Source organism: Schistocerca piceifrons, chromosome 2 (genome assembly GCF_021461385.2).
Source record: "Schistocerca piceifrons isolate TAMUIC-IGC-003096 chromosome 2, iqSchPice1.1, whole genome shotgun sequence".
Taxonomy (NCBI): domain Eukaryota; kingdom Metazoa; phylum Arthropoda; class Insecta; order Orthoptera; family Acrididae; genus Schistocerca; species Schistocerca piceifrons.
Genome location: NC_060139.1, coordinates 544,524,329 through 544,540,682, shown reverse-complemented (window position 1 = coordinate 544,540,682; position 16,354 = coordinate 544,524,329). Strand labels below are relative to the sequence as shown.

General features: G+C 38.8%; 1 protein-coding gene across 4 annotated transcripts in view; it reads left to right on the top strand.

The window, feature by feature from the left end:
• LOC124777486 (transmembrane channel-like protein 5) overlaps positions 1-16,354 on the top strand; it is a 283,578-nt gene that overhangs the window by 177,657 nt on the left and 89,567 nt on the right. For all 4 annotated transcript variants that reach the window (XM_047252924.1, XM_047252923.1, XM_047252925.1 and 1 more), the window contains exon 10: positions 4,963-5,195. In XM_047252924.1, coding sequence (XP_047108880.1) covers positions 4,963-5,195 — 233 coding nt within the window. The remainder of the gene's footprint in view (positions 1-4,962; positions 5,196-16,354) is intronic.

The window sequence follows — 16,354 nt, the reverse complement described above, 5'->3', positions numbered from 1 at the left end:
TCGTCCTCTGCCTTACGGCATCATAGAGATGCAAATGCAGTATGGAGGGCATGTGTTCAGGACATCATTCTCCCAGCCATTTTGCAGATTTCCCAGATCACAGAGCCACTCTGTTCAGTCAAGTAGCTCCTCAGTTGGCATCATGAGGCTGAGTGTACCCTGTACCTGTCCTCCCACCGAGAAAAAAATCCTTGGCAGTACTGGGAGTCGAACCCAAACTGGTGTCCTCTGCATGACAGCCATCTATGCTGGCCACTTGGCAACAGAAGGAGACCTAAGGGGAGAGTAGCAATGGACATAATAAGTATTACAGGGCAAATAGTACAAAGAGTGAATAAATTTAAGTATGGAGGAGCATAATAGAAGACAATGGAAGGAATGATAATGCAGTAAGTGAGAGGGAAAGGCAGGCCCATTGTTCCATGTAGAAGGTAAAAAACCTGGTCTGAAGCAAGGATGTACTGCCAAAAAGATAAATTATCTGTTAGCACATTGCATTCTAGATCAAGGGACATCTCTCTGACAAGAGGGAACACCAATACTTGGTGTTTGGGATATGTAGGCACAAGTACACCAGATTGTGGAGAAATGCACATCACCTCTTAATGATGGGACAGTCCATAATTTGACTAAGTACTAGGCATCTGTTTTAAAGAAAGGCAGTACATATGTCAAATGGTATAATTTTAATTTCCAAGTTCTTACACGAAGTGCTGGTAAGGAGCATCTTAGTTTGTTCCTCAGGTTTGCTCTAAGAGCCACCTGTCTCTATTGACCTCATTATCAGTGAAATTAGGGCTCATATGGAGACACATAGACAGTCATTTTTCCCTCACTTTATTTGCGAGTAGAACAATAAAGGAAATGACGAGTAGCGTTACAGGGTACCCTCCGTCACACTCTGTATGGTGGCTTGCTTAGTGTCTATGTAGATATAGATGTAGAATGTTAATCCATAATCTTTCTTACGTCTAACAGTTAGCATTTCAGTGACTGCTTCTTGATTATTATTGTGTTATTTTGAGCACATTTTTAAACACTTCTGTTTTTACCATTTTATTGATTCATGTGGATTCTTTGTATGATTTAATTTTCTACAAATGCATATTTACTGGTTCATGAGCACTGGCTGTACTGCTGCACATCCCAGCCAGCACACACAATAACAACAGCAACAATAATAATAGTGACATGTCATACTCAAGAGCCTTTCGCTATGCTTATGAGCTTATTTGAAAGGTTTTTGAGCTTTCATCTCCTCGCATTATAAATATTAATAGATCTATCTCAACACTGTATTCTTACATTCTTGTGTTATTATTCTAAACATGCAGTCCACCTACTTGCACATTATTAAAATCCACCCCCTCAAAAGACATATTTAGGGCCCCATCAAACAAGTTGTTTTACTGTTTAAGATACTATACTCAGATGTCTTAGGAACTGAGTTCATATCTTCATCAGGCAAGAAAAATTAAATAAAACACAGTTTAGACCTATTCACTTGTATTTTAAGTCTGAAAATGGTCTTATTTGTCTAAAACTAATTACTGCTTTTTAAAGGAGATCCTCATCTAGTTCATGTTTCGTTCACAAAAGATCGAATTTCCTTCATCTCAACCATCCCAAATGTTCCATCTTATATGTTTATCTGTTACATTCATTTCTCTCTCCTCAATTCCATCCCCAAATCACCCTTCCATGTACTAAACTCATTGAAAATATCACACGTCATTTTCTTGAGTGTGACTGTAAATAAACCCTTGAGTACTCCAACATCCTTTCCAGTGAAATCTACAGAACCATCCACTGCAAATGTACCAAAAGTTAACTTGTCATAAATTGTTATGGCAGAATTCTATGACTGTATTGGTATACAGGATACAAATAAATAGCTATGAATCACAATGCTAAAATAGGACTTATTGCTCTTGTTTGAATTTTTACATGACAATGTAAATGAAAGCAGCTCTGTATATTCTAAGTTCGTACAAGATAGCATTAGAATAATTTTACATCCACTGTCAACACACAGACTAAATTGGTATGCCAAAATGCTCTCCTCTCTCTGCAGTAGCAGTGAAAGCTGAAAAACCTGGCACACTTTGCCAATGAAGCTGTGTCAGTACACTCCAGATTTTACAATTGAATTCTTCTGACACACTTTTATAGATAAATTAAAACTTATGACTCCCCAGCCTCACTATTTGTTTAAGAACCTCCTTGAAATGCCACCAAACACCCAAGCAGTTCTTAAATAGTGACAGTGGGTAGTACAGATGCTCTTCTTTGGGTGTAGGTGAGCCCATTAAAGAAACAATAGAAAGTCCAGTATGGAATAATAACAATATGGAAAGGATAGAGTGCTGCTCACTACATAGAGGAGGTATTGAGTCTCACAAGGTACAACAAATCATCTGAAGAGACTGCCTACACAATGCCTGTCCATCTTCCACTAAAATATTGCTGTGCATTATGGGATCCTTACTGGATAGAATTGGCGAAGGACATCAGAAACGCCGGCCACTGTGGCCAAGTGGTTCTAGGCACTTCAGTCTGGAACCACGCGGCTTGTATGGTCGCAGGTTCGAATCCTGCCTCTGGCATGGATGTGTGTGATGTCCTTAGGGTAGTTAGGTTTAAGTAGTTCTAAGTCTGGGGGACTGATGACCTCAGATGTTAAATCCCATAGTGCTTAGAGCCATTTGATTTTGAACATCAGAAACTTTCAAAGTAAAGCAGCTCATTTGTATTATTGTAAAATAGGGAAGAAAGTGTCATGGATCATATATGCCAGTTGAGACGGCAATCATTAAAACAAAAGCATTCTTTGTTGTGACAAGGTCTTTTCATGAAATTTCAGTCTTGAACTTTCTACCTGAAAAGCGAAAATCTTTTTTTGATGCCCACTGCAAAGTGAGAAATGATCATCGTAATAAAATAAGACAAACTGGAGCTCGTACGGAACAGTCTAAGTGTTCATTTTTTCTGCTCACTGTTTGAGAGTGGAACTGTAGAGAAATAGTGTAAAAGTGGTTTGTTGAACCCTTTGCTAGGCAACTGAGTGTGAACTGCAGAGCAAGAGCGGTCATGTAGGTATAGATGTGGACAGGTATCATGAAACACACACACACACACACACACACACACACACACACACACACATCTCGGTAATGATATTTATTTGTAAGTGACACCTTTGAAGCATAAGATTTTTGTTCTGTAGGTGTCCCACTGCTTTATTATTTTTGCAAAGTTTACCTTTCTCTTATAAAAATTGTAATCTTATGATACGAGTAAACACCAAATTATGTAAACTGAGAGATGCTGCCACCTGTTGCAATATATTCTAACTTTCCGATTTGTTCAAATATACTTATGCAAACAGGCATATCATTGTTTCAAAATAGATTCTTATCATTGGGTCCGTTTCTAAACATGTTACCAAGCAAGGTGGCTCAGTGGTTAGCACACTGGACTCGCATTCAGGAGGATGACAGTTCAGTCCCGCATCCGGCCATTCTGATTTAGGTTTTCTGTGATTTTCCTAAATCACTTCAGGCAAATGCCGGGATTGTACCTTTGACTGGGCACGGTCGACTTCCTTCCCCGTCCTTCCCTAATCTGATGAGACTGATGACCTCACTGTATGGTCTCTTCCCCCAAATCAACCCAACCCAACCCTCTAAACATGTTACAAATTTGTTTAAACTATGCACTCTGCAGTGATTGTAGTAAAGTGTAGCAATTTATCAGATTTTGTGAGCAATATTAAGGTTTTTTTTTTTTTCCTCTCTCTCTCTCTCTCTCTCTCTCTCTCTCTCTCTCTCTGAGTGACACATTTTCTAATTTTCTTTTAATTCCATAACTATAAACAAAGTTTAAATTTTCTAACTTTAATATCAGCTGAAGATTCTGAAAAATATTAGAAATCTTCAAATGCAGTAACTAATTTTATTTCAGAATTTGAAGATGTGTTTTTAGACTATTGTCTCGGTAACAGTAAACTCTTGCCTAAAAGAAAGGATGCGTTGATAGGGCACATTCCGAGGCACCAAGCACTTCTTAATTTGGTATTGAAGGAGAATGTGGGGTACAAAAATTGTGTAGGGAGTTGAAGAAGTGAATGCAGTAAACAAGTGCAAATGGGTGTGGGCTGCAGTAGTTATTCTGAGATGAAGACACTTGCACTGGGTAGATGAGCATGGAGACTGCATCAGACCAGTCTTCAGACTGAAGACAGAAACACAACAGTAAATTCAGTTTTCTGCTTTGTACTTCATCCAAAATTTCACAATATTATGCATAATGTGTATTATTTGGCCTACTGAGACAGCTGGTGAGTAAAGGAATTTGAATCACTGGAATGGATGGGGTGCCATCTTTGGTGCAGCTAACATGAAACAGTTTCAGTCTAAGTTGCCATAGTGTGTGTGTTATCAAGAGATTTTGTTTGACTGCTTCAGTATCTAGCTGATTCTGTTCCAGAATCAAGACTATCCATTCTTTAATAACTTTTCATTTTTTTTATTTTTGCAGCTTGTGATTAATTTAGATCATTAATATTTATTGGTGCTGATTTATGTTTTTATCAAATTTATCTTATAACAATCCAGTAAAGGATTTGATAACTGTAATCACAAATACATATTTCTTTGTGCTGCATTATACGTGTGCTATATTTTCCTTTCTCAATTTCTTGCACTGTACCTTTATTCCCTTTCCTCTGTAAAAGTAAAAGAAAATGAATTTTTAGACTATTAAGAAACTAACTGCATAAATATTTTTTGTTTTTCTATTATGGTCTTCAATTTGCCTTAGTAGCCTCCTTTAGTTGTCATTGTTTGTGTGTCATTCTGATTCTCATGTACTACTTATGAATGGGCCTTAATACTTTCTGTTGTGGCTTTCTCATTTTAATTCTGTGTTATTTACTTCTTTACACATGTATTTTGAACATAGGAACTTCTTGCTGAGGATTACAAGGAGTTAAAGAAACACAACTGGAAATCGTGGTTGAAAATCATTTTAGTACGTCTTGTGGTAAATTTATCAGCAGCTACTATTTTTATTGGAACTGGAGCAGCCATATGGCTAGTGCTCGAAAAGAAACCACTTGATTGGAACTATATGTTGCCCCTGATTATTACAGTTATCATGGTAGTAGCACCATGGCTCTTGTCCATTCTCTTAAGGTAAGCAAAACACTGTCTAGATTAGAAGAAAAGAGATTAAATAAGAGAATTATGACCATGTAAAATAGATACCAATTCTTAGAGTAAACATAGACACTTATTATGTCTGAACAAATAAATGAGATTTGAAAATAAATTTTCCTCTCTTTAAGTCACATGAACAAATCGGCGAACAGAGCAGCAGAAGGGATAGAAGAAGAAAGACGAATTATATATATCAGTCATTAGTGTTGTATTTTTAGTGTGTTTGTTGGTCCATTACTGGTATGTTTTCTGTATTAACCATATCTCATTGTCTTTATTGAACATATTTCATTATCTTTATTGAGTTAAACATGTGGGCAGCCACTGTTTCATGTTTCCTCATTGTACACCTGCCATTGCTTTTCATCCTTTGTATGTATATAATCCACTATTTTACATACTGCACCTCGGCTTATCATAACATTTTATTTGTCTTTTTCTGATATATTCTCATTTCATGTACACCATATGAGTCATTTCCACTTATTTATTTCTCATAAAATGCATTCGTTTGCTATTTTCTTATATCATTTATTCCTAGCTTGTCATTTTTATTTTGTCCTTATTCCCCAGGACTGTCATTTTACATATTGCTTTAACTTGGTCACCTATCTCCATCAGAGGTGGAAAAACCATTGTTTTCAGGGACTGGGTAAGAACTGCTCACTTATTGGAATGAACTCTTTTTTTTCCACAACTCACCACTCACCATTCACATTAGTGAAATAAATGAAAGGAAGAAGCATTGCTGTTTTGTTCAGTGTCAATGTTCCAGTATTTTTTCCCTATTTTTATCCTTTTTTGAAAGAATGTAGAAAGAGGATTAATAATTTACCATTATATATCTTCTATTCGCAAAAAGCATTAATTTTGTCATCAGTAAAATAGAAATATTGTCAAAAATTCTGAATATTTTTATCAAATTTGGATATTAGAAAAATAAAACTCATTCTTGTTACTTGTTTGTAATGTTTTTGAAAACAAAAATAATAGAAACTGCAATATAACTGAAGTGTACTTTGTAGTTCTTGAAGTTATATACAGCTTGCATTTACTTTTAACATGACTATATAGATGTCTAAGAAGAAGGCATAATCAAATTTGAAAAAGTTTAGTCAAAGTAAAATAAAACAATAGAAAATCCAGGGTGAAATAATGACAATATTATGAAGAGGCTAGATTGCTCCTCACTATATGGTGGAGATGTTGAGTTGCAGACAGGCAATAAAAGAAAAAAGCCTACTAAACTAGCCACCCATGGCCATGCATCTTTAGTGACAAGCAGTCCCTCTTGAAATATCTCACTGAAGCTTTCACAGACTGCAGTTACCCTCCCAGCCTTGTATAGAGACAGGTCTCCTGTGCGTCTCTCTTCAGTCACCTACCATCTCCCAAGTCCCATCATTTGGCCACATAGGAGCATTTACTTCATGACTCAGTACCATCCAAGTCTGTAGCAACCGAGTCACATTCCCTACCAGGGTTTCAACTAACACTCTTTGTGCCCTGAAATGAGAAATGTCCTACCAAGTACGCTTCCCATCCTTACCACAGTGGTATTCCACCACCCACTGAACTTGCACAATATCCATGTCTATCCATACTCCACACTTTTTCCCAACCCCTTGTCTCAGGCTCATATCCCTTTAATAGACCTAGATGCAATACCTGACCCATACATCATCCCATTACGACCTACTCCATCCTGGTCACAAGCATCACCTATCCCATTGAAGGCAGGGCTGCGAAAGCAGTTATGTGGACTACAAGCTAAGCTGCAATGACTGTGCTGCATTCTATGTGGGCATGACCACCAACAAGTTGTCTGTCTGCATGAATGGTCACTGATATAAACTGTGGCCAAGAAACAGATGGACCACCCACTTGCTGAGCACGTTGTCCACCACAATGTTCGTAACTTCGATGATTGCGTCACAGACTGTGACATCTGGACCCTTCCTACCAGCATCAGATTTTCTGAACTGCACAGGTGCAAACTCTCCCTGCAGTACATCCTACCTTCCTGTAACACACCTAGCCTCATTAGCCACTGCCCTTCACCCACCCATCCCCTTTCTGTAACACACGTAGCCTCATCAGTTACTGTCCTTAATCCGCCCATCCCCTTCCTTGTTCCCACTCCAGCACTACACAGCCTTCTATTCCACCAACATACCCACAGTATTTAACCTCTATTCTTCTCCCCTTTTCTGCCCCCCCCCCCCCATGCCCTCCATTAACCTCCAAGTAGCATCTAGCTGTCCTGCCCTCTCCCCATCTCGTACCTGTATCCTCCTGCTAGAAGCACTTTACCATCCCCCACCCCACCCTGCTATCCCTCCCCATCTCTACCCCAGCCTCCTCTTTAACCCCCGTCACCAAGATTACTTCTCTCATTATGCACAGTTGCTCACAGTGTGGCCTTGGCAAATAGAGACAGTAGTCATGCGTTTACAAGTTGTGTTTGTGTGAGTGTGTGTTTTGTCTACTTCAGAAGAAGACCTTTTGGCTGATAGCTTACTTGTCTAACAGTCTTTTTGTTGTGCCTGTCTACTGCTCAACATCTCCACTATATGGCGAGTGGCAATTTAGTTGAAGTAAATCAGTTTCTTTTTGTGGTGCATATGTGTTCTCCTTTTGAAATGATATGCTCACAGGGCGCTCTCGTAGCTGGGGTACTAAATCTTTTCAGGATCAACTGGTGAAGTGTTGAGTACAGCATTTGTCTAAATTCACATAAGGAATCACTAGTTCAAGACAAATATGCCTCGGATTAATATTTGTCTAGTTCAACAATCACTGCAGCTCCCATGTTGAAGCTATCTTGGAACTGGCTGATGGAATAAATGAACTCATCCCAAATTAAAGACTTCCCACCCATTATGGTGCTAAATGGTTGGCTATTAATCTCTTTGCTTAATTTTCTTGCTTTTTGTCAAGTTCACTTAATTAATGCAACAAGTTTGTCTAATGAAAATCATACCATTTTAAAAAATTAAATTAAAAAAAAAAAAAACTTAACCTCATCAACAGTTTTCTGTACTGACTTTTGTATTTCACTTACACAGTGAGATTTAAATAATGTGCAAACGCTTTGAGATGTGGAAGGTTCAAAACTATGGCAGCTGATTTCATACTGAAAGTGGTTTTAAACTTAATATTATGCTTGGCGATAAGGGCCTTTATGCAATTTGAAATCTTTTCTGCACTGTCTCTTTCTTCAGATTGCAATCACTCTATAAGTTATGACTGTAATTCAATCTTCTCATCTGTAAAATTTGCTGTTAGTGCATAGAAACTACTATTATTTGTAGTTTTCCACCCACCATCTTTACAATAATGAAGTAATTTTTAATCTTAACTAACAACTGGGCATTAGAGCACTTAATAATATTTTTCAAATTTGTAAATTATGATTAGGGAAAAAATGTTTGAGCTTTTTTAATGTTATGCCATTATTTTATTTTGTGGGCTTAGTTTCATAACATCAACAAATTTATTTATGGGTTGTTGCAAACAAGACATTTCCAGGGGCAGATGTGGACTCTGACCACAGTCTATATGTTATGAACCGTAGATTAAAACTGAAGAAACTGCAATAAGGTGGGAATTTAAGGAGATGGGACCTGGATAAACTGACTAAACCAGAGGTTGTACAGGGTTTCAGGGAGAGCATAAGGGAACAATTGACAGGAATGGGGGAAAGAAATACAGTAGAAGAAGAATGGGTAGCTTTGAGGGATGAAATAGTGAAGGCAGCAGAGGATCAAATAGGTAAAAAGACGAGGGCTAATAGAAACCCATGGATAACAGAAGAAATATTGAATTTAATCGATGAAAGGAGAAAATATAAAAATGCAGTAAATGAAGCAGGTAAAAAGGAATACAAATGTCTCAAAAATGAGATCGACAGGCTAAGCAGGGATGGCTAGAGGACAAATGTAAGGATGTAGAGGCTTATCTCACTAGGGGTAAGATAGATACTGCCTACAGGAAAATTAAAGAGACCTTTGGAGAAAGGAGAACCACTTACATGAATATCAAGACCTCAGATGGAAACCCAGGTCTAAGCAAAGAAGGGAAAGCAGAAAGGTGGAAGGAGTATATAGAGGGTCTATACAAAGGTGATGTACTTGAGGACAATATTATGGAAATGGAAGAGGATGTAGATGAAGATGAAATGAGAGATATGATATTGCGAGAAGACTTTGACAGAGCACTGAAAGATCTAAGTCGAAACAAGGCCCCAGGAGTAGACAACATTCCATTAGAACTACTGATAGCCTTGGCAGAGCCAGTCATGACAAAACTCTACCATCTGGTGAGCGAGATGTATGAAACAGGCGAAATACCCTAAGACTTCAAGAAGAATATAATAATTCCAATCCCAAAGAAAGCAGGTGTTGACAGATGTGAAAATTACTGAACTATCAGTTTAATAAGTCACAGCTGCAAAATACTAACGTAAATTCTTTACAGACGAATGGAAAAACTGATAGAAGCTGACCTCGGGGAAGATCAGTTTGGATTCCGTAGAAATGTTGGAACACGTGAGGCAATACTGACCTTAAGACTTATCTTAGAAGGAGGATTAAGGAAAGGCAAACCTACGTTTCTAGCATTTTTAGACTTAGAGAAAGCTTTTGACAATGTTGATTGGAATACTCTCTTTCAAATTCTGAAGGTGGCAGGGGTAAAATACAGAGAGCGAAAGGCTGTTTACAATTTGTACAGGAAGCAGTCGAGAGGTATGAAAGGGAAGCAGTGGTTGGGAAGGGAGTGAGACAGGGCTGTAGCCTATCCCCGATGTTATTCAATCTGTATATTGAGCAAGCAGTAAAGGAAACAAAAGAAAAGTTCGGAGTAGGTATTAAAATCCATGGAGAAGAAATAAAAACATTGAGGTTCGCCGATGACATTGTAATTGTCAGCGACAGCAAAGGACTTGGAAGAGCAGTTGAATGGAATGGACAGTGTCTTGAAAGGAGGGTATAAGATGAACATCAACAAAAGCAAAACAAGGATAATGGAATGTAGTCGAATTAAGTCGTGTGATGCTGAGGGAATTAGATTAGGGAATGAGACACTTAACGTAGTAAAGGAGTTTTGCTATTTGGGGAGCAAAATAACTGATGATGGTCGAAGTAGAGAGGATATAAAATGTAGACTGGCAATGGCAAGAAAAGTGTTTCTGAAGAAGAAAAATTTGTTAACATCGAGTATAGATTTAAATGTCAGGAAGTTGGTTCTGAAAATATTTGTATGGAGTGTAGCCATGTATGGATGTGAAACGTGGACAATAAATAGTTTAGACAAGAAGAGAATAGAAGCTTTCGAAATGTGGTGCTACAGAAGAGTGCTGAAGATTAGATGGGTAGATCACATAATTAATGGGAGGTATTGAATAGAACTGGGGAGAAGATGAGTTTGTGGCACAACATGACTAGAAGAAGGGATCAGTTGGTAGGACATGTAGTGAGACATCGAGGGATCACCAATTTATCATTGGAGGGCAGCATGGAGGGTAAAAATCGTAGAGGGAGACCAAGAGATGAATACACTAAGCAGATTTAGGAGGATGTAGGCTGCAGTAGGTACTGGGAGGTGAAGAAGCTTGGACAGGATAGAGTAGCATGGAGAGCTGTATCAAGCCAGTCTCAGGACTGAAGACCACAACAACAACAACAACAACAACAACAACAACAACAAGCAAACAAAAACAGGTTGGAGGTGAGGGGATCACAAAAGAAAATAAATCTGGAGATGTTCAGAAACTAAATGACAATATCAGGTTTGATACAGATTGAGATTCACTTTGATGTCCCAGAAGCAGAACTTCATCTGACGTGGAAGCAGACATTGGTAAGGATAATTTGTGAGAAATGATTTCTACAGAAGACTCATCGGTTTATTGTGATCTTGATCGGCTTCCTGACCTGCACTGTTTCAGACAGACTGCTTGATCCTTGGACTTTAGACATCTCTTCAGGTTTCATAAGTAGCCAGAATTACAGGAAGTTATCTGCTGACAGTAATGGCATTTTCCCTTTTATAACCAGTTTGGTAAAATGGTAACACATAATGCTTGAAGCTCTTCTTGGTGAAGGCAATGTGATTGACTAATGTCCTGCAGCATTAAAAATACATTACATGGAAAATTAAAATACTTACTATTAGATGCACTTTTTAAATACAGGGTTATTACAAATGATTGAAGCGATTTCACAGCTCAACAATAACTTTATTATTTGAGATATTTTCACAGTGCTTTGCACACACATACAAAAACTCAGTTTTTTTAGGCATTCACAAATGTTCGATATGTGCCCCTTTAGTGATTTGGCAGACATCAAGCTGATAATCAAGTTCCTCCCACACTCGGCGCAGCATGTCCCCATCAATGAGTTCGAAAGCATCGTTGATGCGAGCTAGCAGTTCTGGCACGTTTCTTGGTAGAGGAGGCTTAAATACTGAATCTTTCACATAACCCCACAGAAAGAAATCGCATGGGGTTAAGTCGGGAGAGCGTGGAGGCCATGACATGAATTGCTGATCATGATCTCCACCACGACCGATCCATCGGTTTTCCAATCTCCTGTTTAAGAAATGCCAAACATCATGATGGAAGTGCGGTGGAGCACCATCCTGTTGAAAGATGAAGTCGGCGCTGTCGGTCTCCAGTTGTGGCATGAGCCAATTTTCCAGCATGTCCAGATACACGTGTCCTGTAATGTTTTTTTCGCAGAAGAAAAAGGGGCCGTAAACTTTAAACTGTGAGATTGCACAAAACATGTTAACTTTTGGTGAATTGTGAATTTGCTGCACAAATGCGCGAGGATTCTCTACCGCCCAGATTCGCACATTGTGTCTGTCCACTTCACCATTAAGAAAAAATGTTGTTTCATCACATCAAAACAAGTTTCGCACTGAACGCATCCTCTTCCATGAGCTGTTGCAACCGCTTCTGCTTTAGGCTTTTCCATAAGATTTTCCAAACCGTCGGCTGTGGTACGTTCAGCTCCCTGCTTGCTTTATTCGTCGACTTCCGCGGGCTACGCGTGAAACTTGCCCGCACACGTTCAACCGTTTCTTCGCTCACTGCAGGCTGACCCATTGATTTCCCCTTACAGAGGCATCCAGAAGCTTTAAACTGTGCATACCATCGCCAAATGGAGTTAGCAGTTGGTGGATCTTTTTTGAACTTCGTCCTGAAGTGTCGTTGCACTGTTATGACTGACTGATGTGAGTGCATTTCAAGCACGACATACGCTTTCTCGGCTCCTGTCGTCATTTTGTCACACTGCGCTCTCGAGCGCTCTGGCGGCAGAAACCTGAAGTGCGGCTTCAGCCGAACAAAACTTTAAGTTTTTCTACGTATCTGAAGTGTGTTGTGACCATATGTCAATGAATGGAGCTACAGTGAATTTATGAAATCGCTTCAATCATTTGTAATAGCCCTGTACTAAAGCCTACAAATGAGAGCAGATGTACATGCAATGTATTCTGTATCCTGTACATGCTTTAAAATGAAAAGTTTAATAAGGTTATATACATACAGTTAATGAACATTATCTGTGCCGAGTTGAATTCGAATAGAGAACGCAGAGTCAAAAAGTAATCAGGTCAAACTGTGAGTATGAATTAGTGAGTGAGCGAAGAGCACTGCAAGCAGAATCAGTGAAAGCCCGAAGAGGGGGGGGGGCTCACGAGTTGCCATGTGATCCTCTCCATGCTGAGTCAAGAGTTGTAATACAGCTGTTTGCTGAGAGTGAGCTCACCTGTTCTTGCAAGTCAATTCCTTGCAGTTTGTTTGCTCCCAAGTGAGGTACTGAGTCCACCTGCATGCAACTTGGGAGACTTTCTTGCTGTATTGATCTATGCTATAGTGACTAATTCAGCATGTTGTGTGGAATGCTGTTGCAGCAGGCTATGTTAGACTATTCTGCTCACTGACATCATTGGAGAGACATCTCAGATCGAAAGAACTAACACTCTTTCTTTCTGAGTCACCAATCCCTCACTCTGTCGAAGACTCTAGCTCTTTGAATCGATTCATGAGCAGATCACCCATCTCTACTTTCCACTGCATGTCTAGTTCTTGTCCGTGATCTTGATTGCCTGTAGGTAGTGGTCCAAGAGCATCACAGTACCCATGAAGGCTCTAGAGATATCTCTAGAAAGTATGGTTAAGTAGACTCCAGTGACAACATGATAGGCTCAGAAAGTTGAGATGAAACCCATATTTGTGAAACCATCTGGTATCTGGCATAATTGTACTATCTGGCTGGATACCAGATGCCAAGTCAGTATCTGGCAGAGACCAGATTTTCAGTAAATTGTGAACATTTCATTAAATCAGCTTCATGTAATTCACTTGTAGATACTCTAAACACAAATAAAATAGCAATGTTTCTAAATCAAAATACCATTTATTATTCATTTTAACAGAAATTAAGTTAGTATTCTTGTTGAACTGAAGGCAAATTATAGTGAATGAAGATCAATTTCTGTGCATTAAGAGATTAGTGATTTTGCTTGTCTTCAGAAACAAGGCCAGCTTTTACAAAAGTCTTTCAATATAAACTGTTGCAAAGCACTGAAAGATAAATTCTGATAAACTTTCTCAAATTTGTCACATTAACTGACCACCAAATATCAGAGTCATGAATATGATAGATTCAAACTGTCTTTAATGATAGTCTAGATTGCTTGTGATTGTGTCTATTTCTTGACCATCACACATACTATAATTATTTTCATTTTGCTACATCATTAAAACGATCCCAAAACATGTCATGAAGTTAAAGAGTCACAGTTGACTCAGTCTCACCTCAAGAAAGGTAGCAATCAGCTGATTTGAACTTTCACGTAAGGAGGTGAAACGAATTTGGAATTCAGCTTACAATGAGGCTCTCATCGCTGGAAATTTGGGGGGGGGGGGGGGGGGGGGGTTGGGTCTTTAGGTTGTTTCATCCTCATCTAAATAAGTATTTAATGCCACAACAAAAATGGTTCAAATGGCTCTGAGCACTATGGGACTTAACATCTATGGTCATCAGTCCCCTAATGCCACAACATGTAGTATTACTTTGGACGTGCAGAAGAGACCGGGACTTATTTTTTGGTATTTCTTCAGACAGCTCCATAAGCTTAATGCAGTGATCTATCAGACACCAATGATGAGACAATAAAGTATTAAGTGTATTGTGAGCAGCCACATAGCCTGTTTTCATTCCAAACAGGTACTCTGCCATATAAAAGGTAGAATTCCACCTCATGCTGATAACTCACACCAAGTGAAGCTATGGTAAATTTTAACTCTGTTTGAATTGCCTATAGTTTTTCTTGAGCTAAACTCAAATAACTGAAGTGCATTATGAGGCATCTACCAGTAATGATAATATCTGCTACTTCAGGCTGGAGATTTAGACTCACTTCTCTCTGCTGGCCTGTGGCTTGCATAAGGTCATAATAGGACATCTTCATTACACTTTTACAAAATTAGCTGCAAATAGTTTGTGTGTTGTTGTTTTTGCAAAGGTTCATGAGAAGCCTGTTTTGGCATTTGAGCCATTTTCAAGTGTTAGTCTAGATGGAGTGAAGTCTATAAAAACATCTTGGAATGTAATTTCTTTTATTTACTATGTTGTCAATATAGCTTATGTATTTACCTTTTACAGGTATGTCATTGTTATTTTTTTGACATTTGTTGAATGACATATCTTTCCATTGATGCTTCAACTATCAAAAAGAACATAAAATAACTGTAGAAGGTAAATACATGACTTTGTAATTAACAACATAGTAAATAAATGAAATTACATTCAAACATGTTTTATGGATAGTCCTCCAGCTATACAAATGCTTTGAAAATGGCACAAATGCCAAAACAAGCTTGTCATGAACTGATGTAAAAAACAAACAGGAAATAAAACTATTTGCAGCTAATTTTGTAAAAGATGATGTTCAGTGACTCTGTTACAACCATCTGAAGCAAACTCATACTCAGCCACTGGAACGTCTTTCACCATGCTAGTGCCCACTGTCATGAATGAGGAAATGTATTTTGCTCTGGTCAGTATTCCAGCAGTCTCGTTTGTTATATTTTTTTCCAAAGCGAGAACCTAGGAAAAGTTTTCATAACAAGAACTCCCAAGTTCTAGCTGGAATTTAGGAGACAATCAATGAAACTCAGAAAACAGGTGTTGTTATCCAAACAGTTCCATATATCAGAAGTTGTAGAAACTGAGGGTGAAGATGGGGAAGAAAGGACAGGAAAGGGAGGGTGCACCGCTATCAGTTGCATTGGGGACATTACGCGATATCAGCGGCAATGAGTGAAAATGTGTACCGGATCAGGATTCGAACTCAGGATCTCCTGCTTACTAGGCAGATGCAGTAACCATTGCAACCATCCCAGGACACAGCATTAGCGCAACTGCATGGACCATCTCGGTGTGCCACACAGCCAATCCACAACATCCCATCAAGTGCCACCAATCCACAGTACCTGCCATTTTCTCTGAGATTCCCACAGGAGGTCGGACATATTTGTGCATCCACACTGAAGATGGTAGATGCATTGCTCAGCTAGGCCTATGAAATTATATGAAACAACAGACACCATGCATTCATATACTGTGAGAACAACTGAAATGTTTCTTTTGATTCCCCCCCCCCCCCCCCCCCCCCCCCCCCCCCCCCCCCCCCCCCCCCACGTTCTGTTCCAGAAATCAGGAACTGTTTTTTGAGATATACCTGGCATATTGGTAGGAGGGGAAAGATTGTTCTAGGAGTTTGTGTATCTGGTCCTTTCTACAACAGTTAATGGCTCATTGCCTGGTCCAGTCATTTCTGTTACCGAATAATTATATTTTTTGGTTTTTTGTGTCTTTTACATCCCAAATCAATTTCTTTTCAAATAATTCTGACATAGTCAGTTGCTTGTCTGTCAATATTGAAGATGAACTTGTACCAGGTGTGTGGCTAAAGATGGTTTAGTTATGGCAGTGGCCTGAAATTGATCTGTATGTTAAATTTTTCAAATGATTGGATTTTCATAAATGCGTAACTGTATTACACAAAAACATCTGCACATCCCCAAGCAAGTTTAATTAAACAGATTATCCAGTAAA